The sequence below is a fragment of the Phaenicophaeus curvirostris genome, chromosome 3, assembly GCF_032191515.1.
Source record: "Phaenicophaeus curvirostris isolate KB17595 chromosome 3, BPBGC_Pcur_1.0, whole genome shotgun sequence".
In the NCBI taxonomy this organism is placed as follows: domain Eukaryota; kingdom Metazoa; phylum Chordata; class Aves; order Cuculiformes; family Cuculidae; genus Phaenicophaeus; species Phaenicophaeus curvirostris.
The window spans coordinates 65896392-65920902 of NC_091394.1; the positions used below are offsets into that span (position 1 = coordinate 65896392).

Sequence of the window (24511 nt, forward strand, 5' to 3'; positions counted from 1 at the left end):
TTTGCAGACCAGACTGAATTTTAAGATACACAGGGTGAGACTACTATGAAATTTTGTTGCATTTCTTTGACTAGCAGGTAGAACTTTTCACTGTCAAAGAACGCTTTAGCCACCTAAACATGGAAATCACTGGGCTACTTTGCATCTCTATGGAAAAAATTCTATTTTTTTACAGAATAATTTAATATTCAGTGGTTCAGAGAGTACAAAGGTGGACATGAATAACTGCCTCTTGATTAGCTGATACTGATATTTCACAATTTTAAAGAAAAAACTTTAAAAAAACTTTAAAGAAAAAGTCTCCTATCTTACTCTGCAAAGTACTCTAAGCCTTTGCCACTGATTTAGTGACTGCTGAGTAGAACAATCTAAAGTGAAGAGAACCAGCCAGCTGGAGAGCAGCTTCAGCAAAGACTGAAAAAAAAAAAAAGCCCTTGTGGCTCAGGCATTCTCTGAAGCAAGGTGCAGAGGAAGAAGTTAAACTGAGTAGATAATGAGTAAAAAGCAGAATTTTGTCAGCAGGAGTTCCTTCTTTAGCAGTATCTGGAATAGGAAATAATCCATGTGTCTAAGATCAAAATGCCTCTGAACATGACCAGAAATGGAGATTTACATGGGCAATCTTCTGCTTTGAGCAGGATGGCTCTGGACTTCAGGACATGGGTTAGATTTGGCTTGCACAGAGATTTTTTCCATACCTAGTTTGCCCCCAAATAAGGCACTTAAACATTTGTGTATCTAGAATGTTGGTTCTTCTTAGAACAGAATTTTGTTTTCAAATTGGCAAATAGACCACTTCTATACATATATTTAAAGGCACACAGAAACACACATCCAAATATATGTAGTCTGAATCCATTCACACACAGAGAAACACATGAGTATATATAATGTTTAAGCATAGTATGCACACATAACAGTATATAAAATATACTAGATATATATAAAATGTTTAACTCCATTCAAAAAAGCCAGTACAGTGCCCTTTTCCAGATTTTGCAAAACTATTATTTTATGTTTATTCTTCAACTGGACTTTTGTTTGTAGAAAGAAAGCAAACCACAATTTATTTGGGATGCATCTGTTAGGGCTTTTTGGCAAACTAAAATTTGAAAGAAAATGGCAAAAAAAAATCATGTAAGTCATTAAGGCTCACAAACTTCTATTTCATGAAAACATTTTCACAGTCTTTTTGAAATCTATGTGCAATCTTTTGCATCAGCTCTTGTGCAAACTCAGCAGTTGGACGTACGACTGATGCAGAAGGAAGGGACAGAAGTCTGAGCTTAACTTTCAGATGCCTGCAAAATCTGCTGCAAAATTTTGTAAATAAGGGCGTCAGGGCTTTGACTGTGTCCTCCTCTATAAGTCTTTAGTAGGTCTTCATAGCAGGCTTATAGATTTGCTGGTATTTCAAAAGAAGTTTCAAAATGACTCCAAATGTAGTATTCAAGATAGTTGTGCACTTTTGGGATCAGATTTTCAGAAGTTGTCAGAAAATCTCATCGTTTCTGGTATATTTTACCTAAGTCAGTGCTATTAACATTCTGGCCCACAGTTATTTTGTCTATTAGTTAGAAGAAACGTTGAAATAGTAGCAACATCTTTCTCTGTGCAATGTTGAACACGTGCATCCCATATTTCACAATAATAAGAGTAGCTCTGTTGAAGTGAGCTGCATAAATTGGTTGCATAGCCTGAGGCCTGGTGACTTTCCTTTTGTAAGGAACTATTTCTTTTCTGTGCTCATTTAATTTTTTACCCCTACCATGAACACAGGAACCGTACATGGGAACATGTACACAGGAACTGTAGTCTCTGCTTAACAGATATCGACCTACACTACTTCTAGTGCACCTGTAAACCATTCCTAACTGTACAAGTTATCACTGGGTTTGAACTTTAAATCACCAATAACCCTCATAATATAACAAGTGGAGACTTGGCTAATAACACTGTGTGTAAAAGCTGGTCAGAGTATAGTTTCTGTGCCATACTCTGGACTGGTACATCTTCCTTAACAAGAAAAAATTCTGCATCTGTTTTACTTTGCGTTGTATTTCTGTACAGGAGGAAGTCAAGTTTGGTCTGTAATAAATCATAATTTTATGATAATACAAGTCAAGAAAGTTCAGTTTAAGTCCTTGGATTATCACACTTACATTTGATCTAGCTACATGCATTGGGGCTATAGTACTGGATTAAATTTAAGTTCTGTTGAAGTCAACAGACAAAGATGAACTGACTTCAGCAGAGTCTGGATGGAGCACAGTCTTTCAGTTTCAAAAAATCATGTATATTTTAGGCAATAGGTAACTCAGTTTTTGCACCACAGATGGATGTCACACTTTGATTTTTTTTTCCCCTACATATTTAAATAGAACTTCTTTCTTTGAACCACATGTAAATACATCCTATCTTTAAACCTAAATAAATTTTTTAAAAACCCAAATCTATCAGCCCAGTTCAACTACAGTCAACTTGTCGTGGGGCAGGAGGGTGGAAATGAGACATTTTAAAACAAGGAATTAAACTACATTGACTTTATTGTTATTGCCCTTGAATATTTTTAACAGGTACCAGTGGCTTATAAAAAAGAAAAACTATGCTGCACTTATGATCACAAACAAAAGTAAATAAGCAGGCTTAGGTGACCTGTTTTAATACACAAAGATATTTTTAATATATTGTAGTGAGGCATATAAATTTTTTTTATCCAGGTTAATTTTCCTCTCTTTTATTGTGTGCTGTCAGATAAAACTTCATGAGCATTCAGGCTCCCCTAGATCCTGATTACCATAAATAAATGAAAGTTTGGCCCTTAAATAAATTATATTTTCAGGTTAGCAATCACTCTGTTTTGCTTTCCCTCCTCTCATATATCAATTACTGAGGTCTATTTAATTCAGAACAGATTAGAAACATTTTCATTGTTTTTTTTTAAATTTCCTTTGTACTGAAGTGCTACAGAGTTAAAACACCAAGCACAAAAGTGCACAGCCAACCATGACTAACTGTATAAACGATGTAACAAGCTGTACGATCAGAAACGAAAGCCAGTGCCATTCATGTGGAATAATAGAAATCATACCACCAAAACACTTCATACACGTCTCATCCACCAATGTATACACTTGCTCAGCTCACATCACGCCTCAGGAATGCTGTTACTAACAGAAAGGGACCTGTGTGAGAGGTAAATACCCAGAGGGGAAGTCATGTTTCCCTATGCCTCATCCTGATGGTACCTTGCCACTTCAGCTTGAGGTTCATCAAGTGTGGGGAGGGAAAGGGCAAAGCTAGATATTACTCAGGACATGCTTCTCTCCTTCCAGTTCTTCTGGAGATGTTCTTGGGGAGCTACACAAAATACTGAACACTATTGCTCAGTGCAAATAACTTGCTCTGTTTGAGCAGGAAGGCTGGTGAAGGGCAGTCACCATCCGTTCCCACTGGGCACAGGACGATGTCCCCTTAAAGCACACAAACTCATCATGTAATGTTGTATTCAGGGCTTTGACGTAGTTCCTGTCCTCACTAGCATTAAAAATAACCTTCCAGTCTCTGCTAATTTTTCTCTGGTGTTGCAAAGGCCATTCTTATTGGAGCAGAGAAAATCTTACCTGCTTATGGGGCCCAGCTGAGGGTGAGGAAACACTGGATGTTCCTGGGAGAGGATAAAGAGATTTCTACCATGCATACTTATTTTGGCATAGTGTTTTGAAACAAACAAACGAAAAAACAACCCTCTGCCTGGTAAACTGGTAAACAAATCCAGCTCAAAAATTTTGCTCAATTCTTACCGCAGGAAACAGGAAACTTTCTGCTATTTTGTGGGGAATTGGAGCAGGCCAGAGAAACAACAACAAGCAGCCACACACTGGTAAAATGCATGTAGTAAAATGCTGTCAGTGACATCAAGGGCTTTGCATACACTTTAGGAAGGATTTGATTTCATTGTAATTTCAGGCGAAGCAGGAGATTCTGTATTCCTGCAGTCATTTATCCCAACTACTCCCCTCCTGGATCTGAAAACATGTTGTGTCTCAACCCTTTCCTCACACTAAAAGGGGAGACACAGCAGAGGAAATGAGAGCTGCTGAGGTTCCTCTCTACTCATTACCCAAAGATCCTTTAAAAATGATACTGATGAGCACTAAGTCTTTTAAATCCTGTGAACATAACTTCGATCAGGTGAACTTATACACTAGTATGATGCTCTGTTGAATTCAGTAGGGACTATAGCTGAGGGTTTCCCTGTAAACTGTGGAATGCTGGGACAGCTGGGGAGAGAAATCTGCACCCTCTTTTCCAGCTTTATAGCCCAGATGCTACTGTGGATTTGTTGGATGGAGCATCTCTGTTCCTTTGGAAATCAGTGCTACGTGTGTCATTGCGAAATCAGTGCTACATGGGTCAATGCAAAAACAGAAACTTACAGAGTGTGTGGATTTGTTGAAAGGTCAGTGTGCGATTGAAGATGATAACTTAGATGTTAACTGTGCGAATTCTCATCCTTTGAGTTGTATCAGTTACCCTCATTCACTCAATGATGAGGCTTTTCTTGTGCAAGTTCTTCATTCACTGACACACAGAAGGTATTGAGAAGATTTTCTGAGAGGATATCTGAAGGTCTTGTTTTCTCTTTAGCCTACATCCTCCTGATTAATGAGTGTTGTCAATTCAGAACTGTTGACAAACTGGGTTCTGAATCCTTAAAGAGTTGGACACCATGTTCAGCACAGTGCCCTCAGTACTCTGCTAGATAAGTAGACTACTTATCCTAAAACTTGTACCTTATTCCTGCCTTATTCCCAAACATCAGTTTGCACCTCAGATCCGTGTATGTAAAACATGGCATTACCTCAACTTTGAAAGTGCTCTGAGATCCCGGATGAGAGGTATAGATGTGTGCTAAACAAGAAACTAAACTATTCTCAGTGCTTTGCAAACTGAAGTTTGACAAAGTACCTCAAAGAGGGTATAATCTAAAACTAAATAAATAAATAAATAAAAACCCAACTGCTGTCATAAAAGCCAACCAAACCTTTTTGAACTAAGAATAACATTCAAAAATTATCGGTACCCTTTCAGTGTCTATAAATAGCTAGTTATTATTCTTATCTAATTTTAGGAAGGAATATCACAAAAAAAATCAAGTTACTGAAGGAAAATAAGTTTTAGATCACTGAACTTAAGCCCTCCCCAGCAGCTTTCAGATGCTGCTAGCTCAGAAACTAGAAGGAACAGCTGTGAGCCAAAAAGTCCATTGGCTGCTGCAACGTCTCTGGTAGAAGAATTTTCCTTGGGCTCTTGGGAGGATGCTAGTGATAATGTCTAAATACATTTAAAGTGCATTTCTGTAGATGTGTGTGAATACTGCAGGTGTTCCTTTGAGAAAGTTCTCATGTGTGATATGCAGATGGACAGACTGAAACCTCTGCATTGAGACAGAAGCCTTGAAATGCCATAGTAACACTTAAAGATGTTCAGGTGCGGTATCCTGATGAGCTCCATAGTGAGATGCCTGCTCTGTCATCCATACCTGTAGGGAACAGGAACTCTTTCTTGAGATTTATGCCAGGAAAAGCTGTCTCACCCCTCACTGGGGCGTCTTCTGTGAGGCTTTTAACCTGTGGCTTGGGAGGTGCTTTAAATCTGCCATCTGTGTGCACTTTAACTCAGGCTGCACTAAACTTTCTGACTTGTAATTACAACAGGTATTAGTCAACCCTGCATTTGGAAAATAGTTACAAATCCTGCTACTCTATGACCCCATATTCCAAATCTGCTCAGTGTTTCTACTGTTTTGAGAAAAACAACAAACCCCCCAGCAAAGTTACTTACCTTGTTTTTTGTCAGAGTGAGAATCCAGCACGCCTCTGACCAGCAAGATAACCTGATGATAATGATTAGAGGGGCCGCATGAGCCGTCTTGGGCCTAAATAGCTGTTTGGAAGCATTTGGTTGCAATTTGTTAATGTAGAGTGAGGAGAGCATCACTTTGCTGTCCTCTGCATGCACTGGAGCAAGTCTGGCACTCAATGACAAGGTCATCTGCAACACAGCAACTAATCTGAAGTTTACTGGGTGCATGTTTGTGGCTGTGCCTAGGGAATGGCACCAAATACCAAGCTGTACCTTGAACTTCTGAGCAAACCAATACAAAGGGTTTCTCTAGGGTGATGGGATAGGAAATACAAGACAAAGGTGCTGTTAATGCCAAGAAGCCCGTACTGCCCACCTCCTTGTCACATTCTCCCCAGCAAGCTCAGCCTCTTGCCCTTAGGACACAGTTGTAAACTAAATGGTTCACTTACTCCTTTTGCTCTTGTTCTTCATGGGAGGGGACAGTAATACCATTTGTATTTTACACACTGGCAGTCTACTGCATAGACTGAGCCTGTTTCTGCACAGAGCTAGCTGTGGAGGTGAAGGAGCAGTAGAATTTCTGCTCCAGTTGCCAGTTAGGCAGGTAACATATCCCTGAGCAAGATGGCATGCAAAAGCTAAGTATTTTTGTATGCTGCTGTCTGAATGACTTGAGTCTGCCAGGTGTCAAATGCCTCTGGAAATCTCCCAGTTCTGTGGGAACTGAAAGACTCAGATTGTTCCCTACTCTTTTATGGAGTCAGACCCTAGAAAAGTGCAAACTTTTAGAACAAAGTTTCCTCATCTGCTCGGGGGAGAGAGAATCATACCTGTGAAGTAGAAAAAAGGACTCCAAATTTTTAATGAGCACCAAATCTGTAAGGCCATGATGCATGCCACTCTGAAAGCCTGTCACAGAGATGAATCAGTGCCACTGTATTTTGCTCCACTTCTTCACATTGCTGTTCATCTGCTTTCCTGTGTGAGTCACTTGTGTTGTCATCCCTTGTTTGCATGCTTCTGAAAACTTGTGCAATGTTGTTGTGACTGCTATATAGTTGGTAGAAGCTTTATGTGTTTGTTTTATTAGGTTTATAGAATATTTGTGTTTTGGATAAATATATGACTTAAAAAACAGGATTACTGGTCTAACACAGCAAGTTTGTAGAAGGTGGTGGCATGGGAAAGGGTAGGTTGAACCCTGACTTAGGTATGGTAGCCGGTCATTTGTTAGTTTGTAATTCACTTTTTCACTTCACTCTCTTAGTTGTCTACTTTTGAATAATAAAGGAAGAGACGACTCTGTCACTGTACACATGAACTGATGTGGTTTTACTGCATTTGACCACAAACTTAAAAGAAATATGTTGGTACAGAGCAGCTATGGTTCTTATCTCTGCTGCCACTTCTTTCACAAAGGAACAATCTTTACATCAACAGTTTTCCATTCTCAGCTTGATAATGTTGCAGTCCTACCTTTTGCTCTTGGTCTGAATGCAGGGATTAAAAACACTCAGTTGATGCAAACGGTGGGTTGATACAACACACAGAATGGGGTGTAGATGTGCTTTACACAACAGAGAGCAGAATTGAAGGGGAAAATGTTGCTTGGAGGCAAGACGCCTCTTTAATTGATTATGGCAAGGAAAATCAAATACCATACCTGCTTTTCTGCTGGAGTATATCGAGACTGATCATAACTAACATCTGTTCATGTTAAGCAAATACTTGTCATGATTTAAATTTCTGTTTGCGTACAACTCTGAGTAGTGCATCTTAAAGTCATACATATTCATATAGAATGAAGAATGCATAATGTTTGCATAAAAAGATAAGCTGTATGACTATATATGAAGACAACAACTACAACTCTCACAGCACTGTCATTGGTTAATTTCAAAATATTCAAGCATTATTTAAAAAACAGTAAGCTGAACTTAAAGCTACACTACGAAAAAAATTGTATAACAGAAAAAATGCTGACTTGTTTTCCTCAATATTAATTGATTTTAAAGTTTCCCTTTCTTTTTCTAACATTTTTTTTTGTTAATAAGTTGTTATTTTAACCTCCAGTAACATGATCAGACTCCTTCTGCCTCTGGGCAATTGAGTTATGCTCTGATCTGCAGTTCTAAGGGAAATGTTCAATTTTATTTTTTTTCGCAGTTGAATAAACAGTACCATGTCTACTATCTCGTGTTAGAATAGTGTTGTCTTCACATAAGACTCAAATAATGGTATTAGTCATTCATTTCCTTGTACACATACACCCTATTGCGTGTTGACAGGTTTATAAGGATGCAGTGGCAGCCGTGGGTGCTGGGAAGCTCCTAGACGACAGCCTTTGAATCCTTGCAGTCCTGAGCAATGGTGCCTGAGTTAGTCTGTTTATTGTCTGCTTTCTCTCCCAGATGCTTGACTTGTCTGAAAGATTAATACATTAACAAGAGTGGTAAGGTCCAGGGTTGCACATCTTTAAGACATGTTTATTAGCAGATGGCACATGAGATTCAAAGGTCACTGTGGAAGGTAACATTTTAAAGTGAAACAACAATATTTATGTTCAAATCCTATGCTGATGAGATCATATGGAAAAATGTTTCTGATTAAATAAGTTTATAAATAGCCACAATATATCTATTGAAAATTCCAAATGCCACTTTTAGCTTTTTTTATTCTATCACTTCCTAATTTATTTAGTAACACAAGACTACCTTCTTACATAAACAGACTAGCAGCTGGAAAAAAGTATATACTCGACAGACAATTCCCTTTTCTTAAATAATTGAAAATCCAGTGTGAAACTTGGTTCTAGCGTATACTTCTTAAAGCTAATACTCCATGCAAGAGTATTTTTAAGACCTGAAATAGATTTTAACTTTGAAATTCTCTAGGGTAAAATTAATCTTGCAGACATAAGGACTTATTGGTGGATAGCTGTCCTTCTTTACAGGCAATATTATGTGCTACATCACATTTGACAAAAATCATGTTATACTACTTACACAGAATCCATACAATGAAAAGAAAATCCTTTTCGTTAGTATTTCCATGAGAGGACTATCTGTCTCACAGCTCATTAGTAAACATTATCAGCAATGCTAAACCTGAAATCTTGTTTATCCTCTCTAATCATCACAAACTGTACATTAATTCCAGAGGAAATAAGTTTTGCACAGGTTTGAAAGGGCAACTAAGCTCTTAATTAACATTTCTTATCTACCATGCCACACAGGCATTAAAATGCAGAGGATTTAAATGGTACTTACTTTTCATGTGATCCATTTTCAACTTTCACAGCCCCTTCCACTGGATCCAGTCCTTGTTCTGAAAACTGTTTCAAGGCACTTAATGCTGCCTAAAGAAAAAATGAGTTGTCAAACACCCTGCTGGCACTACTGTCTTAACACTAAATGAAGGAAAGTGTGTATTTTGATATTCTAGATTTAAATAATTTCCTGTATATTGAAGCCATTTAGGCTACAGAGCTAAAAGAGAGGGTATGTAGCAACTCCATTTATGTACAGGTTTGAGAATATCTTCTTCTTGCTGGGTACATGACTTCCATTTGTTTTAATGCAAGCTTCATCATCTACTTGAAGAAAATGATACACTTTTAGGATTCTTGTCTCTGGCCTGTGAAGCCTTTCCAGCTCCCCCATGTTCTTTCCCAGAGTCCATGCTTTTCTGAGCTTCTATGGACAAACTCTTGTCTTGTAGATGATTGCAGAAGGTGTGAGCAACGGGAAGGGGGTCAGTGGGAAGCTGATGACACTCCAACGCTGGATCTCAAACAACACAGCAGACAAATGTCTTACATCTAGGTAATGAGGTGTGCTAAACAGGGTGAGCCAATATGGGATGATTATAAAGCACCAACAATAAAAGAATGATTGATTTTCAGCTGAACATTTTCCTGTGCAAGTGCATTGAACAGTTTCTCTCACATCTTCATGAGTCCTGCTTTAGGACTTCTCTCCTCGCTAACTGCTTTGGTAAAAGACAAATGATTTTTTGTAATTTATTTAGCAAAGGTTGATTATGAAACTCCCAGACACCATGTGGCTGACTTTGAAAACACACCCAGTACAATAAAACCTTTGAGGTCAGTTCTGTCTTGAAGGTGAAATATAAAGCAGAACTGAAAAATGGATTTTTCTCTTTAATCACTCCCATTTAATATACATTCAGAACTAATCACAGAGGAAAAGACTATTAACTGTTCACAGACACCACCACCAAAGGTAAAATCTCAAACATAGGAACTGACTGCAGGGTATACAGCACTGTTCTTCACAGAAAGGCAACAACTGCTGTTTAGAAAGTCGGAAGTTACTCTCTTCTTAATTGTTGGGACAGAAAGTATACATGTCTCTATCTTTATTTCCCATTTATCTCGGAGAGCAGAGACTGTCCAGAACAGGAGCTAGGATTGTAATGAAGTCCTAGATTTGCTCTCATGCTAATTCCTTGCCTGGATTTTTTCAACAGCTCCTTCCCTTGAAAGGTATGTTTATACAGCTTAAATATTATTAGACAATGTGTATTTTGGTGAGACGAATAGCAGTACAAAAATTGCCAGGCTACCCTAAAGTACGAGGGTATGTATCCCAGAATTGTCTATAGTCAAGACCAGCTGCTAAAGCTTCACAAGGCTGTACAAAGTACTCCCACCCATAATGCATAAAGATGGAATCATTCTAGTCTGTAAAGCTTTATGGGTTTTGCCCTGGTAAACAAATAAAAAGCTAAACATTTTATAAAGTGTCTTGGTAAACCTGTTTCTTACCCATCTGATCTATCTTTACCATGTTTTCTGGGCCCCCTGTACCTGACAGTTAAACTGCTCTCTACTTGCTCCTTCTTCCTATCCATTGACATAACTTTCCTCTTCACCTTAAAATCTCTGCTGCCTACATCTTCTTTTTTATCCTTTTTCCACGCTATGGCTAAGAACAGAGCCTCAGCTTCACCTCAGTAACAACTTCTCCCGTTACAGGAACTTTCACTTTTATCACCCTTTAAGTTCCCTAGTAAATGAATTCTCCCTTCCCTCATTTCTTCTAGTTTTCTGGACATTTTCATGTATTTGCATTTTTTATAAGACAGCTTTTTTCTGTACCACATCATAGTGACCCTTGCAGTTTTAGGCACACATTCTCAACTCCTAAAAGGTCTAATTGCCATCTGCCATTCTATCCTTGATCTTTACTGCACAGCAAAATCACTGTTTGTTCAACCCAAATAATTTCTCCCAGTGGCAACAAGGGTTTTTATCTACTCTCTCAACTTCTCTCGTTGTTCCAATAAACCCCATACATTTCTTCATCCCAGTTTCTCTCTTCTCCTCCTCTCCTTGGTGTCCTTTTCATCACAATGCAAGTACTATTCATGATGTGAGGAAGGGGAGCAATCTGGACTCCTGTGCCTTGCACAGGACTGCTTCTGTATTGTTGGTCACAGGTTAGCATCTGTGAGAACCAAACAATTTGATGGGTAGGGACTGGCAAATAACTGCCTTTTCATATCCAAGAGTTCCTTTCTTATGTATGGCAATCCAAAAATCATTACCAGATAGCACTGCAAGGAGAGGAGGAAACTAAGACATCTGCTCCTCCTGCACACTTTAACTGCAACCTTAGTTTTTGAACCCAACTTGTTTACTTTTTTATATCTATTCTTGGCTTCCGGGTCTGATGTATGAATTGTAAACCTGTTGTAGAAGAGCTGTTTATTCAGGTTATTTGTTTGTACAGTGGTTTGGATGAAAAGTCCCTGATCATGCTTGGTTAGAAGCAGAGCCAAGTAGTGTTTCATTCAAGATTAGATCACCGGTTGATCATATGATATGCAGAACACTCTGATCTTGATCAGTGGTCACTGAAATTCCCAAGTCATCAAGACATTAATTAGACCACCCCAAGCTTCCTAATTCATTTCTAGAACTGCTCTGAATATAAGACTTCTTACTAGTGTTTTAGTCACAGAACTGGCTATTGCAAGGTATGCCACATAAATTACAGAGCAGCTTTCATGGTTAATTTCCAGAAAAATTGCTTTGTAACTTTATGGAGGAATATTAACTACTATCTCAACAGAAGTAGATCACGAGGGCATGTTTTCTCTTTTAATAGCAAAGGAAGAAGTACTGCAATATTAAATAATGAACTCTTTGCCTCTTAGTATGGGTAACTACCATATGGGTGTCAAGGAATTCAACATGGCACAATTAGAGGAACCCTGTAAAATAAAGGTATGATTCAAGATGTTTAATGATAAGCGTGTTTAATACCAACAGAACATCCAGATCCTAATGCAGTCTCATTTCTCCATCTCACCCTTCTTCAAGCCGTGTCATTCCCAAATTGAAATGTGATATAAAAGATGAGATCTCTGATCTATTGTATTTCTGGACCCAAATATCAGAGGGGGCAAGCAGCAGGAAAGCAGTCCTGTACCTGTATCCTTGATCTGCTTATCACTACTGAGACTCCACTCCCTACATCTTCTTCCTCAGTCCCACATCTTTTCTGAGTCATTCCAGTACCTCTGGTCTTCCTCTACCAACTATTCACCCCAGAGCTCTGACTTCTTCTACAGCAGAGGAGATAACCTCTGCTTCTTCACAAGTCTCCCACTACCCAGGCCCCTATTTCATCATGCTTTAATTGTTCTCCCACTCAGGACCCCAGCAGCTCTCAGCTCACAGAGCTAAACTATCCTTCCTCAAGGCCTCCCAACTTCCTAAACTTCACAGTCCTTCTTTATCTTCCAGTTTCCTAACAAGTTCCAGGTTTACACGAGATCTTTTTTCATGGAAACACGTCTCTCTCTCTCCACAAGATGCCTGTAGGGAAAGCCTAACTACTCATATCCCAACTTTTGCAATAACATCTGAATTTTGGGAAAGTTTCTTTATTTTTCAAAATGTCCAGTCATGGGATGTCACTGAAAGGTGAACGGTTGAGAGAGCTCTTCAGTGTCTTTAAAACTCCCTGTTTTCTTTCTCCCATAGCCTGCTTACATTTAGAAGGATCAGCAGAAATGGTAAGTAACAATACTTTGGACCTTAACAGATGTCCTTAATGTTCCTCCTCTCCTCTTCATGCCCTTAGATAGACATAAAGATGCTGTATTTAGGAAGGAAGTTGGTAGCTGAGAGGCTGTGACCTGGATGGTCAGCAGAGTGACACAGATCACAAGTAATCTGCCGTGAAGAAGAGTTACTAGCAGACTCTGGGCTAATTTAATCCGTGATTCAGTTCTATTAGTCCCAACAGATTTACAGCATTTGGCTGAAATATAACTTGTGAATGGCAGATAACTTAGGTTAAATGAAAAGGAAAGAAAAGAATGGAACATTTGACAGTGAATCCAGTGAACAATTTCCTCTTTTAAAGGCTCAACACTTCCTTCCATTGATATATTTCTTACAATAGAGCATCTGCACAGATATAGAGAAATTTCTCTCTCCCCCAGAAGATTTTACAACTGTTTTGTGAGTGAAGCCACATAGGTTACAGAACAGATGTCCTTACACATTTCTTGTATCACTTGTTTTCTGTGTAGCTACAACAGTGCCAAAAATACAATGCCAACAGGATGCACCGCACTGCTAGCTGTTTGTCTTGGCTGCCATTTCCATTATTAGTATGTGTGTGTATCAGGATGGGGATGGAAGTTTCCAGTCATTTTTTTAAGCTTTCCTCAAGTCATTTGGCAATTAGTAAATAGCACCGAAACTTGTGAATATTCTTCCTGTTTCTCACTCTGGGGACTAAGTGTCGTATAATGACAATCTAGTAACATTAGATCATTCTTTTAGAAAGAAAGCAGGCAGGCACTAAACTAGCACTTATGCATTTAAGAACCACATCCTCATGATAATATTTTCACATTTGCTTTAGCACAGTTTGTGGTTTGTGTTTTTCCTCTTAAATATATACAGCATTTCATATTATTCCATGAATCCAAAAATTGTGAAGTTTGTTGTTCTCTGTGGTCCTTCCAGTTGACTTTACCAAGGAGGTCTGAGACAATCCTAATAAACACACTGCCTGAAGCTGTTAGTTTATTGGTGATATGTCTCCTAACATCAGTTTTCCAAGCAAATAAAAAACCATTCAGGTTGGCCTTAGTCATTGTTTTCTGAAGACATAAAATTATAGGGAGAAATAGTTACTCTGCAAAACTGTCACAAAGGACAAGATTTTACTGCTTTAGTAGCCGAGTCTAAGTTCAAGGTTGAGTCTGCAGAGCCAAATAATTCACTGCAGCCATGCCACTAGTAGCCACATGCCATATCCGTGGACAAGGCTCAAGTTGTGCCTGAGTTTAGGCTCGAGAAAATGTTTATATGCCAGGTTAAAACAATAGACAAATCTAACTCTAGTCCTTGATTTCATTTGCAAGCCAGAAGCCTAGACAACAGCAGGGTTAATGCATGAACAAAACTGGTAATAAGTGTGTTTACAAACAATCAATGTTCAGCTGTTTCCTAAGCTAAGAGAAAAAATACCCCTCAAAGCAGAAAGGTTCTTCCCCTCTTCCTGACAGCTGAGGCCTCAAAAGGCAATATCGTCTGTGCAACAGCACTGCAGCAAAGCTGTCTGCATCAGCAATGAGATGCACTTCATGACTTTTTAATATGTGGACTTAAATTTCACATTTAAAGGCTCTTGAAAAAAACCCAACAATATCACAGCTGTAGAGGTGAGTTTGAGGACTTAGTCTCCCAAAGCTAAGCAACAATTTGAAAGTATTTAAAATTATTCTTCTTGTGATAGTTTTTGTTTTTTTCTTGACGAAGAATTTTTTGATCAAGCTTCCACCTGGCTTTAATTTGCCCACATCCCAAAACTTCATGCACACAGAAATGCACAAAGGGGAGATACATTTGCTTGTGTAGACTTACATACATACACACAAAGCAGCTAAAATCTGACTACTTAACATACCAGTTTATTTCTCTTGGATTTACCAGGTCAGCTACTTATAGGGTTATAATTTCTGCCCAGGGAGGTGGTTGAGTCACCATCCCTGGAGGTCTTTAAAAGAAGGGTGGATGACGTGCTGAGGGGCATGGTTTAGCGATTGATAGGAATGGTTGGACTAGATGATCCTGTGGGTCTTTTCTAACCTAGTGATTCTCTGATTCTGTGAAGGTGGACAAAAACTAGGTGATGAGTATTGCAAACAAATCTCTTTACCCCCACAGCTTCTGTTGTAAATGAATTTACTATATCACAAGCAATAACTTCTGCTAGGACTTTTTGCCACTTTCCTCACAATGTGCCATTCTTCCCAGTTGATTGGATTTTATGTTAACCTGTGTTAACATCTGTTTAAAAATTAAATTCAGAAAGGCTTTTCACACTGCACAATGCAAACCTTAATTAAATGACTTTAAGCCCCTTCCTCACAAAGTTTACGATATGCATGAAAAACACAGAGTTATAATCTGATTAATTCATGTAGTTTACACAGAAAGAACATTTTCCAAACTGGTTAATCTCTGCACAAAGGCACTACAATTAAGACTACTGATTGCACCTGCCAAGAGAAGGAGCTTGGAGGATAGAAGGGGTCCAGTATCTTCAAAAAAAGAACGATGAATCACAGATGTAGCTTAGAATAAGTCCCACGTAGTACTAAATGCTAACCCTGGGCAAATCATGCAGCCAGCATTTAAATGAGACACAATCCACATACAGCCTGACCTTGCCAGCTTTCTGGAGGTAATCCTGATGTAGGGATTAACTGTTCCTGAACAATTTTTCTGACATATTAAGCAGAGCTTCTAACAACAACATCGTGCATGTCACCTTCGTCCATCTAGCTTTATTGGGCATGTACTCGTTCCTCCATGTCTCTCAGTATTCCAACAAGTGGATGGAGTGAAAGAGACCATTCAACATGGATTTTTATTTTGGTAGGTTTTCATCTTCAAAAATCTACTTCAAAAGACTGCTTGAGTTAACAGTAGAGAGAGTCAATTAGGTATGGCTTATTTCAGCATTTGAACCACCACACCAGAAATCTGACCACCATTCTTGGGAATATACAATAAATCCCGAGATAATCAATGGCAAAGCATTATCTCAAAGCCCAAAAAAAGCTGCATGAGCATCTGAAGAGAGACAGTTCTGTCTCCACTTCAGTGGTGATTCAAGAGTTTCTAGCCACAAAGAGAGAAAATCATACTGAAAAGCACCAAATTTTTAAAATTATTAAAAGGCATGCTTTAATACGAAGAGTATTTGATAAATAACAATGAATGTCAAACTCAACAAACACCACTAATGTAAGAGATTAATCCAGTGTGGTGAGGCTAGTCTCGCTGCCAAGTTTAGGTTGTGTTCTTACTTATGGGTGTGAATAAGAGAGGAAAGGATTGCTGAAAGATCTCTATGGGACTCAGAGAAGAAATATTCTTAAATCTGTGTCTTCTCAAACTTCTCTCTCTTCACATATTCTCAGCTGCAATGAGCAACATTTTCAAGTGCTATCAAAATGCTGACTTTCACCTCTAGAACACTCTGTGCTGGAAACCAGCACAGAGTGTTCTTCATGAACAAGTGGAAAGAGCCTTCAGGTTCAATGCCAGTGTCTACTGAGGAGTGTCTATGTTCTCTAGCGTTGAAGTAAGGTATGAATGTTAGGTCTCTTATCAGCTGTTAAAATAAGTCCTAATCAAGCCTCTTTTATCAGATATTTTCAGTACTTTTCAGTGCATGCTCTTCAGTTTTTACTGGTTCTGGTCTAGAAACTTGGAAGTTCTTTTACAGTAAATTTATGTCCAAATTAAAAATTTCGTGTTCTTTCTTCAATTGTTACAATTTAAAGAACAAAGACAGAAAAGATCATGCATCATCACAGCTTACTTATCAACATGGAGAAAAATATTTCCAAGCATTTGCACTAAACAAATACAACAGAATTTCACTAGACAGCAATTAATCTTCAAATTAATCCCACTTCTAATTTTGTACACTCAGACAAAAGGTACTTAACACTAACTTTCAGAAGGAGGTAGACATCTAAGTAATATAGGTGCTGCAATAATTAGGGACTTCCAAGTGAGAGCATTTAGATGGTCAGTTATTGTATGGGTAGATAGAGGTTTAAATTCTGCAATTGAGACAACACTCAAGCATGGTCAAGAAGCTACAAACAAAAATTATAGGTGATTTTAAGAAACGTGGCTTTAAACCTAAAACTGAAAACACGCCAAATGTATATCCTCAGGCAAAACTCTACACCAGCAGGGAAGAAAGGCCATGAATCACTGTCTCTTTCATCACTGATGGCTGGAAAATATCCTTGTCAGCTGTGTTCTCAGAACAGTTTGGTTTATTTAATTATTTTCTTACAGGCCTTTCTACACATTACTGCTATGGATTTGCAGGTCCACTGCCATTAACCCTATCTGTATTGCAGAAGATTTTGACCTTTTGATTTTAAATAAGTGGATTGAGGTTCTCAGCTGCATTAGAGTTCATAGTGAATTCTAAAATATGCTGTGGTAGACAATTCTCTTCATCTGTCTGACCTCCACAGTTGCATCCTGGTTTTAACATCACCACCACAGGCTTCACTACACAGCTAGCAGTACATAAATGAGACAAAGACCATGACATTCTGCACCAAGGGATGGGCCCTGACACTTATTAAGAGTTGTGTAGATGCATCCAGGACTCTTTTAACAAAACCGTAAACTGAACCCGTAAAACACACTCAGTGGTGTTTAAATACTTTTCACCTCTACTTGCAAATGTTTCTTAATGAAACAAAATGGCACTAAGGACCAGAGGTAGTTTTATTATTCCTGTTTTAAAAAGAGAAGGAAACTGAAGTGAAGAGAGAGTGCAAGAGCACATAAAGGGCTGGCCCAGAGGCAATAAAAGTAAGAATCAGTTTTACTAGTTTACATCCATTTTATCATAGCTAAAGATAGGCAGAGGAGATTGTGAAAATAAGGTATTTAATGACAGGAAATAAAAGAACAGTCTTCACTGCAGCCAAAATTTTAATTCAAACACCTCATTCTCATCACTATCACCCAACAAGCTATAATCATCCCATTCATGTTAACTACTTTCCATGACGCAGCACAGAAAAAGACTCCCTTTTAAGAGAAGAGGACAGATGAGAGCCTCTAACAAATTTGTCTTTCTGAAATATTCTAAAAAGTAACTTTTGTTCTCTAATGTTTTACAAAAATTTATTTTTTTTCTTTAAAGCTTGACATGCTTCTCTTTCTAAAGACTGTACCCTTTGCTTTAGAGATGGGAGTAATATCCTAAGTATCAGATTCTTCAGGTCTAATAATTTTAAAATGAATGTTTTTTTCCCTCAGGCCAAAACCATTACCTTAGATTTTAATTTTAAGTCAGTCTAAACATGACTAGAAACTTTGGTTTGAAGACAAAAGCACTAGATTACACTTAATGCAAAGGACTGCCCATTAGCTTCTTCAAGCAGCACATAGTAGCTGGAACAATGACAGAGTTTAGGGCTGTAGATTCTTGCATTACAACATCTATAACAAGCCCACATACTAAACTGTATAGTATCTCTGCTTCTGTGTAACTCTACTCCTGTGGCCAGCGAATTGGTATTCAAAGAAGGATACTTCCACCCTCAGAGCCCTAACAACCAATCCCCCCTGTTCATTCTCCGAGTCTCATTTTACAAGCATGCATGTACATCCAACAAAATACCAAATCTAGATTGACAGCTAAAAGCTTTATATTTAGCATATATGGCATGTAATTAGAAATATGAGTGTTTCCAAAAGGCAAAAGTTTTTTATTCTGATCTCAGAGTACTTTTACACTGCATTAACTGGCATTTTTCTCCTAATTGAAGTTGATTTAAGTGAGATCAGATTCAGGCCCAAGAGCTACAGGCCGGACTTCTCATCTGAAGTAGTTTGTAATGTAATTTTGTCCTTGCTAACTGTTGATGGCTTGTCCTCATCCCATTTTAACCTACAACTATCAGCTCCTTTAATGGAAGTGTCTATAAAGACCTTCTCTAAAATATGCTTTTCCAGCACACTTAATGTCTTTTAATGTCTTCCCAATTAAATCCAGATGTGAAAAGCTTAAGGAACAGTTCTCAGGACTGAAAAAGATGACATAAATCTTGCAGCTGACAGAGATCCCACTGAGCTCAGTTGGGGAAACTCACAGAGGACTTCTTGTGGGCCAGAAAAGCTGCTGGGTATAAAGACAGATGTGTATATTCCTATTAAAAATTTTAAATAAAAACTGACTCCTACAATGAGGTATCCACTATTATCAGGGACATTACTAACTCAGTTCCTCAATGTGCTGAGCACATCCTGTGTGGTACAGATTTCCCTCATCTTTTTGGGAAGTTTATCAGAGTTGAAGGGGGGTCACATCTGTTCAGGAAAGAGCCCTTCACCTTTCAGGATCACAGCTCTTAAACCAGCAGAGGGGCGGATTCTGGAAAATGCTGTCTGTCTTGTTCTCATACTGCTATCAACACAGAGACAAGGCATTTGACAAAGCAAGAATCTGAATTTCTGTCCTCTCTCCTTTACCTCTTCCATAATCAGGTTAGCATATTAAATTGTAGTTTCATTACAGAAGAGTCCCTAAATGTGCTATTAATTATAAATTCTTACCAGTCTGATGGGAAACTGGGCATTCCTTGTAGCTGACTACCACTGCTGGGCAAGCGCTGTTTGTGCAGCTGTCAGTTTGGGGTTTATTTTGCTGTAATCACTTGTACACTCTCAGGATTTTTTTATTTTTTATTTTGACAACAGCAGATCATCTTATTTTGCCCCTCCCAAACTGTAAATGTGGACTCAGCTCAGGCCACATCTTTCAGAGGGACAGGAAATAGCCAACACACAACTTGTATTAAAGAAAGACTCTAGAAAACTGCCCAACACTAACGGCTTTAATATTTTCCTTTCTTCTACTATTTACTTGCTTACTTATTTTTGAAACTTATAAACCATCCAGACAGATTACTGGTATTTAAAGAGCTACATTGCCATAAGGCATCAGAAAGAAAAAAAAAAGGGAGAAAAAAAGGAAAAATTATCCAGGACCAAAGGAAAAAAAATTTCTAACTGAAGATCAAGTCCAAGTTCATTAGTGACAGGAACAACAGTAGAGACATTCTGGACAGTATTAATTTACTTGCATTTTTCTAATGCCCATAGAAAGTTTTAGCACAGTTTGGTGTCATGAATGAACGTATGGAAACTAGGTACCTGAATTAAAGGATAATCTTACATACTCAAGCACAATAAGTGATCAAATATGAGACCTGGTCAATAGCGCAGACCTAGCACTGAAAGTGGTAGGTTCTTGAAGACAGGCACAAGAGCTCCTGACGATAGACTTCCTCTGGTTCACAACTTCCTTCATTTTCCATAATGGCCAGCACTTTTCAGACTATCACTCCTGCAGGGCTGAAAGCTAGATCTAACTCCCACCAAAATCAGTGCTTCATGACCATCACTCAGGAGACACAAGGAATGCCCTTCCCTTGGAATGAGCCACTGCCTCCACAAGGATCCCACTCTTGGCTAGCTCAGGGAATGAGCTCAAATCTCCTGCGATTTGCTGCCAGGGACCACCAGGCCAGTACTGATTTATAGCTATTTCTTTGCAGTTTTATGATACAAGAATGTTCACTTGTAATTACAATAGCATTTTGTTGGCTCCCTGCCTTCACTTGGGTATGCGCAACACCATATCCTTCATTCCAGCCTTTTTATGTCAAGACCCAGAATTTGAGAAAAAAAGTACATCAGAAGTATTACAAAGATGCTGCGGATGTTGCTCCTCCTCAAAGAGAGGACTCATGTATATTTGCTAGGGGAACATGTGACTAGTTGGATAGGACACTGAACTAGGAGTCAGGAGGACAGCTGGTCAAAATTCTTTCTCAGAAAAACAGTAGATCGATAAACAAACCATTTTATGAGAAAACATCAGTTTTGAGAAAAGATTTTCTGGGTCCAGGACAGACTCTCCAGTCAAAAACAGCACAGATAAGTGCCATACATGACCATTAGGATAATGACCATGCTTGGTGTGGCACATTCATACACTTGTTGGTTATTCTGTGAATGAAAATATTTGAACTCATGATGCATTTTGTGGGATAAACAATCTGTTTCATGCAAAAGACAGTGACTTTGCCACTAACCCGGTGCACGACCTTGGAGAATCACTTTAGCTCAGTATTTTTCAGACACATAACTTTGTTCCTGACTTTCAAATCACCAAGCAGTACATTTCCCTCACTTGTGATGGAAATTTGATTTTGTAGAGGCATACACTTCTTCATTGGAAATTCCAGGTATTTTAGGTACCATTTAATAGTTAACTGTCAAACAATTTCCAGGTCTCTTAAAACAAAGAATACTTCTGTGCTATCTTAATTTATAGAGCCACATATGTCCCATTTAAAGTGCCTGTGATTAAGAAGAAACACTAAACTTAGACTTTTCTACTAAATGAGAGAAGTTTAAAGCCAATAAACTGTATCTAGGATTTTAGCTGGGAGATGAAATAAAGGGCACATTTGTTCCTGGTCACTGAATTTTTAATCTGCGATTGTGGCTTCTGCTGTTAAGCTCCTACACATTCCTTACTAGCATTCAGCAATACCAGCTCCAAGTGTCTGGAATTAGAGGTGAACTGCACAATAAAACCACTTTTTTGAAAGAGTGGTGTATGGCAAATGCCACATATTCTGACAGAAGACTGCAGCTACAAAGGTTTCCATGGATTTTGTAAAATTTTAGATTAGACGTATAAATTGCAATTCAAATTTGCACCTGAGGATTCCAACAATATCAGGAAAACCTGGAAGATGTGGCTGAATCTGATGGATAAAATGTGAACTGTACTTTGTCTAGCCACCTAGTACTGGAAAGGAGAGGTTGAGCCCTATGCTTGGACTCAGCTTTCTATCTCAGGTATGAGAATACCTTTCAAGTGCCCCAAAGTTTGCCTTTTATTAGACAGCAAGGAGGAAATATCCATCCCCCCACCTCCCCACCCAGTTTTCTAGCAACAAATCAAAGGTATACTATTTCCATCCTACTCTATCCCTTTTCAAGTTTATGTTCATATTTTTAAAATATGTATTTTTAAAGTAAAATATTTAACCTGCCATTTTACAATACAGGAGCAGTATCATGACTTCAGTGCTTCTCCTTTCACCACAAAATCCTATGAGGGTATATGGGTATTTCCTAAAGGTGAAATAAAAAGCTAATCTGCCTCCTGTGATCAAGTTAAATGACAGCATTGCAGGAAACTCTCCTAATACATATTTTCCCCTGCCAAGTCCAGTACTCCTGCTTTACACACAAATTCAACCATTTCTTAAGCAAACTTCTCACTATTTTTCTTAAGCAAATTTTTCACAGAAAGGGTCATTGGGCACTGGCAGAGGCTGCCCAGGGAGGTGGTTGAGTCACCATCCCTGAAGGTATTTAAAAGACAGGTAGACGAGGTGCTCAGGAACATGGTTTAGTGACAGATAGGGATGGTTGGACTCGATGATCCAAGAGATCTTTTCCAAATCGGTGATTCTATGATTCTATGAAATGCGTCTTGAGGTAAATGATTAGTCTTCACTTAAAATCAGTACCAGCTACCTTTCCATTCATTTTGTGAAGTGGCAGATGTACTTTTTATTTGATTTTATTTTCTACTACTTACAGCTCCCTTTTTTAATGGAAAGGCCAAATCTACCCCCAGACTTACCTTCTACTTCTCTTTGTATGTAGGAACTGACTGTGTGTACCTGGATTTGCTCCACAGTCATTAACTTTTACTTCTGGCTGCTACTGCAGCACAGGTAGAAAGACAAATAGGTGTGGAACAGGTCAGGCGCTTTCAGTCATCTTCATGAATGCCGTCCTATGTGCATCTCTGGTAAGAATGGTATACATCGGGTACTATGTAGCTCAAAAAGTGCTTCAAGAGAGACATTAACAACAAGGAAATAAGTTTTCTCAAGAATTCTGACTTCTTAAATTCAATAACTTTTCCAGCTGGCAGCTCAGCAATGCAGATTAGACAGTCCTTGACTCTGATTAACTGAGCTCTGCAAATATGGACCTGCTTTTCCTCCATTTACAGTTACAGTCAAAAATACAGATATATGTACAGTAACTTTACTGAACAGCTGGCTTTTAGTCTGGAAGATCTGCTAACAGCTATTTTATCATTTCATCTTTGCATCTATTATTAAAATCCATTAACCACAGCTGCCAAAAAGAGCTCATTCAAAATCTCGCTAGTTGCAAAATAACCTGTTAGGGTTAGACTCAACATAGAATTCAAGTGCTTACAAATTAGGCATTATCAGAGCAAAGTTTTTAATAGCACATCCCTGGAATAAAATCAAAGGTCCAAAGTTGAGTGCTCAGTTTCTTTATGCAGTGATGAGTATGGAGCTACCTGCAGACCATGAGATACATCAAGCCCAGAGATTATCTGCTCCTGTCTGGAGGGCAGCTGTAAAGCCAGGACCACATCCAGGGGACCAGGCAGCTTCATCAGCTAGTATGTACAGATGCACAATCTTCTCCTCAAGATAGCTGGCTCCTTCCACCTTTTCAACAGGCCTGAGCAGAGCTCACTATTTTCACTGAGAAGGTGACCAATAATAGAAATGGGCAGAGGTGTCATTTGCATTGTTGTGAGAAAACATGTACAAAAGAAACAGATTTTAGATTTCTTAGCCCTTGGTTAACAAACCACAACTTCCCAGCTTTTAGGTGACTAACCTCCAGGATCAGTGATAAGGAAGACTCAGCTGTTGCAGAAAAAATAATATTCATGGGTCGAAGATAAGATGCAAGGAAGTGCAAGTAAGAGTCTGACTCTATAGGCTAATGATCACAGCAGTTACTGAGCTATCCAGAGGATCACTCTGTGCTACCTAGATAATTTCTGTTCTTTATCTAATTGATACTTTAACACTAAGATCAGAACTGATGAAAGCAGGAACTGTAATACAGTACTTCCACTTTTCAGTGACTTCTTTAACCAATATGATGCAATAATATTCCTTCTCATGTTTTCTCTGTGCAATCCTGAGTATTTTAAGTTTTTGTTATATGGTGACTTTGGTTATCTTGGAAGGTAGAATAGCTGTGCTTTGCCTTTAGACAGTCTCCTGTGACGTGTCATTATGAATAACTTAAGGCTGTGGCAGGAACAGAGTCCAAGTTCACATATCCTGAATAGATTTATTTTAATGCAAACTTACTCAAGGTGCACTCAATATTGCTGTCTATATCATCAACGGAAATATTAAACAGCACTGGTGCCATTACAGATCCCTGAGGGACACCACTTGTCACAGATCTCCATCCGGACATTGAGCCGTTGACTACTACTCTCTCAGTGTGACCATCCAACCTATTCCTTATCCACTGAACAGTCCACCCACCAAATCCATATGTCTTTATAATTTAGAGAGAAGGACGTTGTGGGGGACAATGTCAAAGATTTTATAGAAGTCCAGATAGATTACATCCATCGCTTTTCCCATATCAACTGATGTGAATCCTCATGAAACTCAACAAGGCCAAGTGCAAGATCCTAGACTTGGGTCGGGACAA

The 24511-nt window shown here is 38.6% G+C and overlaps 1 protein-coding gene across 4 annotated transcripts in view; it reads right to left on the reverse strand.

Moving 5' to 3' along the window:
• Nucleotides 1–7176: 7176 nt before the first annotated feature.
• Nucleotides 7177–24511, reverse strand: part of STAU2 (staufen double-stranded RNA binding protein 2) — a 164245-nt gene continuing 146910 nt past the window's right edge. For all 4 annotated transcript variants that reach the window (XM_069854261.1, XM_069854259.1, XM_069854260.1 and 1 more), the window contains 2 exons: nt 9141–9229; nt 7177–8295 (listed from right to left, as the gene is read on the reverse strand). In XM_069854261.1, coding sequence (XP_069710362.1) covers nt 8202–8295; nt 9141–9229 — 183 coding nt within the window. In that variant the 3' untranslated portion in view covers nt 7177–8201. The remainder of the gene's footprint in view (nt 8296–9140; nt 9230–24511) is intronic.